At 33.2% G+C, this 5,068-nt stretch overlaps 1 protein-coding gene across 1 annotated transcript in view; it reads right to left on the bottom strand.

The window, feature by feature from the left end:
- The window catches only part of LOC108767597 (myb-like protein X), a 57,554-nt gene that overhangs the window by 46,323 nt on the left and 6,163 nt on the right, over positions 1 to 5,068 (bottom strand). The window contains exon 5 of the mRNA XM_018517561.1: positions 1,045 to 1,383. Within this exon, the coding sequence (XP_018373063.1) occupies positions 1,045 to 1,383 (339 nt within the window). The remainder of the gene's footprint in view (positions 1 to 1,044; positions 1,384 to 5,068) is intronic.

Genomic DNA, 5,068 nt, shown 5'->3' with positions numbered 1-5,068 from the left:
GTTTTCCGTTTTCACTGACGCATACGTACACTGTAGATAGGAGCGGTCTGATGTTTACGTTTTTTCAACAGAGTTAAAAAAAAATTGTGCCCCAAAAGGTGAGAGGCAAGGGGACTCACTGTAAAAAAGCACCTTGAAAGGTAAGAACCTTGTATCAATACATTTTTTGCAAAAATTATAAATTTTAACGTATATAGCTGCCATATTGAGACCGCCATTTTGAATTTTATATCTTTAATACCATATTTAAAATCATCGATCCAAAAATCGGAAATTTTAATTCTGTGATGACAAGAATTCTTAAAATTTACTCATTTTGATAAAAACTAATAAAAATTTTAATGTATATGGACGCCATATTAGGTCCGCCATTTTGAATTTCATACTTTTGACATAAAAATCAGTTTCAGCAACCCCAAAAACCCCCTAACACATTTTATTTTTTTAAATTTTCAACTTATTTCACCTAATATGTTAAATCTATCCCTTACCTTTAAGGGGTAATTTCCATCCTTCAGAGTGGACGATTGCAGATAAAAAACAATACGTGTCAAATATTTTTCAAAGTTTTACAAATATGCAAAGTTTCATTAAAATCGGTGAGTGACACCTTCGTAGGTTAACTTGTAAGACCTTGCTTGGCTCGTAGCCCTATTTTTATTTTATTAATTTTATAAATTATTTGAGCCTTTGTTTTTATATTATTTGTAAATATTTTGAATTAAAGAATACAGATTTTACACACAACACGATAAAGTATATTGAGGATTTCATGGTATAATCCATTTTTTTATTTATATTAAACACATTTTTACGTCAATTTGTGTACAAGAACTTTAATACGTACCAGTTCGCATTGAGTGTATCCAGTCGAATTCGCTAATAGAAACAAAATTCGAATGGTAATTTGAAGCTCTATTTTTCCTCTTTAAAAACTTCTCTACAATTTCTTTTCACCGAATTACTTAAGTTCTCGTGAAGTGCGAAACAATGCAAGCGTTTCCGAATTTATAAACAGCAGTGTAATTAGTGCACTACACTTACGTCTGATGATTCTTCGTTATCTTGTGTTTCCGATGATTTAGTTCTAAGAGCTATATTTTCATCATCGTCGATATCTTCATCGTCATTTTCGAAGTCTTCTGCATTGTTATCTTCATCATCATCAGTATCATCCGGCTCCTCGATATCATCATCGTCATCGTCATCGTCATCATCATCGGCATCATTGTCTGATTGCATGTTATCGATACCTATTTCATCGTAATCTACGGGTTCCTCTTTGATTTGTGTAAGCATTGTTGTTTCCTCGAAAGCGCCTGTCTCAGTTGGACATGGTGGAGGAGCTTTTGATGCCAAAGGTATTTGAAGGGACTGCGACGTCTACAGGAAAATAAAAAATTGTTAGCTTTTTAGAAAACGGTATGATACATCAATCATACAAAATGTACAGTTTCCAAGTTTATAATCTCTTAAACATTTCAAGTTTATAATATCTCAAAACTTTATACAGGGTGTTTAGAATGTAATGATAGATCTTTCGCATAAGGGCAGAATGGACTAAACTGAGAAGAAAAGTCCTCTACCGTTTTACGATTTAATAATAGTTAATAAAATATTAATTGCTAAAAATAGCTGAAAATTGGTCAATAATTTTTTTTACTCAAATACCATCAACTTTACAGAAAAACTGTTCGAGATAAAAATTGTTTATTTTCATCTTATAAAGTTCTGAGAATTTTTTCAGAATCTTATCTTATTAACTATTGCTAAAATCGTAAAATGGTAGAAGACTTTTCTTCTCAGTCTACTCCATTCTGCCCCTATGCAAAAGAATTATCATTACTTACCACTCTGTACAATATAAGATAGGAATACATCGGATATCCCGGAGATATCCGGTACCCGACATTACTCGGAACTTTTTTACTATTCGGCTAGATAGTCGGATATCATCAGTATCCCGTATTATATCCCATTGAAATTGCATATACGCGTATATATAAAATTTCAAATTTCTAATTTTCAATTTATATACAGTATCCTCCATAAGTTTGGGAAAACCCTACGTTTTACAGATTTGTAAATAATTATTCAATTGAAAAAAGACGAAATAAAAGTATATACATACGTACGTTAACTGTAATGTACGTATGTATGTATTAGGTGTACAACTTTGCTTACGCCGTTTTTTTTCTGAAATTCGAAGCTTTATTGTAAAAAACTGGTTATACATTTATGATACAAAGTATTGTCCATCGCTGGCCACTACGTTCTCCCATCTTTCGGGCAGCGTACGAATCCCGTGTCGAAAAAACTGGTCATCGAGGCGATCCACGAATCAATCCAATTTTTTACTTCTTCATAAGACCGGAAGTGCTGGTCAGCCAGGCCGTGTGCCATTGATCGAAACAAGTGATAGTCAAGAGGGAGCAACGTCTGGAGAATACGGCGGGTGGGATAGGGCTTCCCATTTCAACGTTTTCAAATATGTCTTGACCATTTTCGCAACATGGGGCTGAGCATTGTCATACTGAAAAATCACTTTATCCTGTCTCTCGTTGTATTGCGGCCGTTCGTCTTTCAATGCTCGGCTCAAACACATCAACCGCTAAAGCTATCTATAGGAAAACGGCGGAAGCAAAGTTGTACACCTAATACTTTTATATTTCGTCTTTTTTCAATTAATGATTTAATAACATGCTATTAAAATATGGGATTTTAATTAAATGCGATTCATACGAAATCTGATTCTTCGCCCTTACGAAAAAATACACCGAACTAGGCATTGGCGGTCCGAAATAACACTCAAATTAAGTGTTAATCTTTAAGATGGAGTTTTATTTGAAAGTTAACGCTCAATTTAAGTTTTCGTAAGGGCGGGGCAGTGGGGCGGGGCCATTTTATAATTTTTACGGAATCTGAAATCAACTTGCGACTCAAATAGTGTTTACCACTTTTATAAAAATCGTTGAATTACAATTAAATGACCTGTGCGTATACAACGAATACAAGTGCGACGTTGCAAAATAAGTGACAATATATGTACATATAAACAATAGGCTAAAGGCGAAATTCAATCTTGAGCGATTTGATGTTGTGAAATGATTGTCCAACATATTTTCGGCATGTATAAGCTTATAGGTTTTCTAGATAAATGTTTATCATCATTTAGACGTCCCTACGTTTTACAGGAAAGCCATTACATGACAGAGATCTATACATATTTTTGGTTTAAATACTTCGTAAGACGTCCAAATGACGATAAATATTTATCTAGACACCTATAAGTTTACGCACGCACGCAAACACATATGCAAGGTGTCCCGAAAGTTTTTTCCAATCGCTTTTGTGTAGATAGAGCGGACTAAACTGAGCCGAAAAGTCCTGAAAAAATTCTCAGAACTTTATGAGAAGAAAATAAATGATTTTTGTCTCTTGCAATTTTTCTATAAAGTTGATAGTATTTGAGTAAAAAATTATTCAATATCTTGTTAATTATTGCGAAAATAACAAAATAATAGAGGACTTTTCGACTCAGTTTATTCCCGTATATCTACACAAAAGCGATTGGCACACTCTGTCTGTTTCGGGACACCCTGTATATAAAATTTGATCAAAGTAACATACTCAAACTGAAAGTTTAATCACGTCATATCAACAGTAGGACTTACAGATGTTTTATCGAATTATATTCCTGATTAATGACAATAAATCAACAGTAAAAATCTTATTTTAAACCGTACATGTGAGAACACAATCAATACTAGAAATCAAATGTCTATAACGATCAAAACTGGATCTTTAATGCTTAAATAATTCAATGCGAATTATATACGTACTATAATATATATGTATACGCATATACACTATATTTGTCATTCAAACTGCGCGCCGAATTGGTTTTCCGGATTTATAAACGTATTTAAACTACTGTAATTATCACAAATTAAATTAAATTGACAAGCAATTTTTAATAATTCAATACTCAATCAAGCATCATATTAAAAAGATGTTAATGTTCTGAAAAACTGCAAATAAATTTATTGCGAAAAATATTGGTTCGGTCGGGAGTTGAACCTGGATCTCTTGTATTCCATTTTATATTCCTAGGCCTCGGTAGTCTAAAGGCTTAGGACGCTCGTACAGAACTTATTATTACTGTAGTTTAATTGCGTTTATAAGTTCAGGAAACTAATTCGGCGCACAGTTCGAATGATTACAAATATAGTATATATGCGTGTACATGTATGTATAGTATTACTATATATAATTCACATTGAGAGAGAGAGAGAGAGAGAGAGAGAGAGAGAGAGAGAATTATTTAAGCATTAAAGGTCCAGCTTCGACAGTTATAGACATTTAATTTCTAGTATTGATTAAAAGATATTGTTGTGAATGGGTGGCACCCAATTGGACACGGCTCAATTGGACACGAGCCACTCACAGCGCTTGAGACTACAAAGCTCCTAAGCACCGGTCGCTGTGATTGGTGGTGTCCAATCGAGACGTGGTCAATCGGGATCACCCCGTTGTGTATGTGTCAACAGTTGGTTCTTGTGCTCATATAACTTCTATCATTTATTATCTTTCTTACACATTTGGCCAAAATTCCAAGACCAGCCGAAAATTTAAGTAGACTTTTTAAGAAAGATGAAATTATTATTACAATTAAAAAAAATAGCGATGATGATTAAAATATAATGTTTATGTATGAATATGTAAAATATGTATAAATGTGTGCGTGCGTGCGTGTATAAATATATGTAAAATATATACATACATATATCTATGTGTAAATGTTAATAAAGATGAATATAAAATTAATATACCTATAACGTTATAACATGGATTAACCAAGTAAATCACCTATAAATACTATTAGGTGTACAACTTTGCTTCCGCCGTTTTCCTATAGATGGCTTTAGCGATAAGTGGTGGTCGAAATTAATAGATCATAGACGTCATACAATAAACTTGGGCATCTGTCAACATAACCCCATAGAAGCATTAGTCGATTTGTGTCTGCATCATAAAGTTATTCTCGATTGAAAATGTCAGTTTACGA

Source organism: Trachymyrmex cornetzi, unplaced genomic scaffold (genome assembly GCF_001594075.2).
Source record: "Trachymyrmex cornetzi isolate Tcor2-1 unplaced genomic scaffold, Tcor1.1 scaffold695, whole genome shotgun sequence".
Taxonomy (NCBI): domain Eukaryota; kingdom Metazoa; phylum Arthropoda; class Insecta; order Hymenoptera; family Formicidae; genus Trachymyrmex; species Trachymyrmex cornetzi.
The sequence above is the reverse complement of the archived record's forward strand: the minus strand, read 5'-3'. Positions and strand labels throughout refer to the sequence as shown.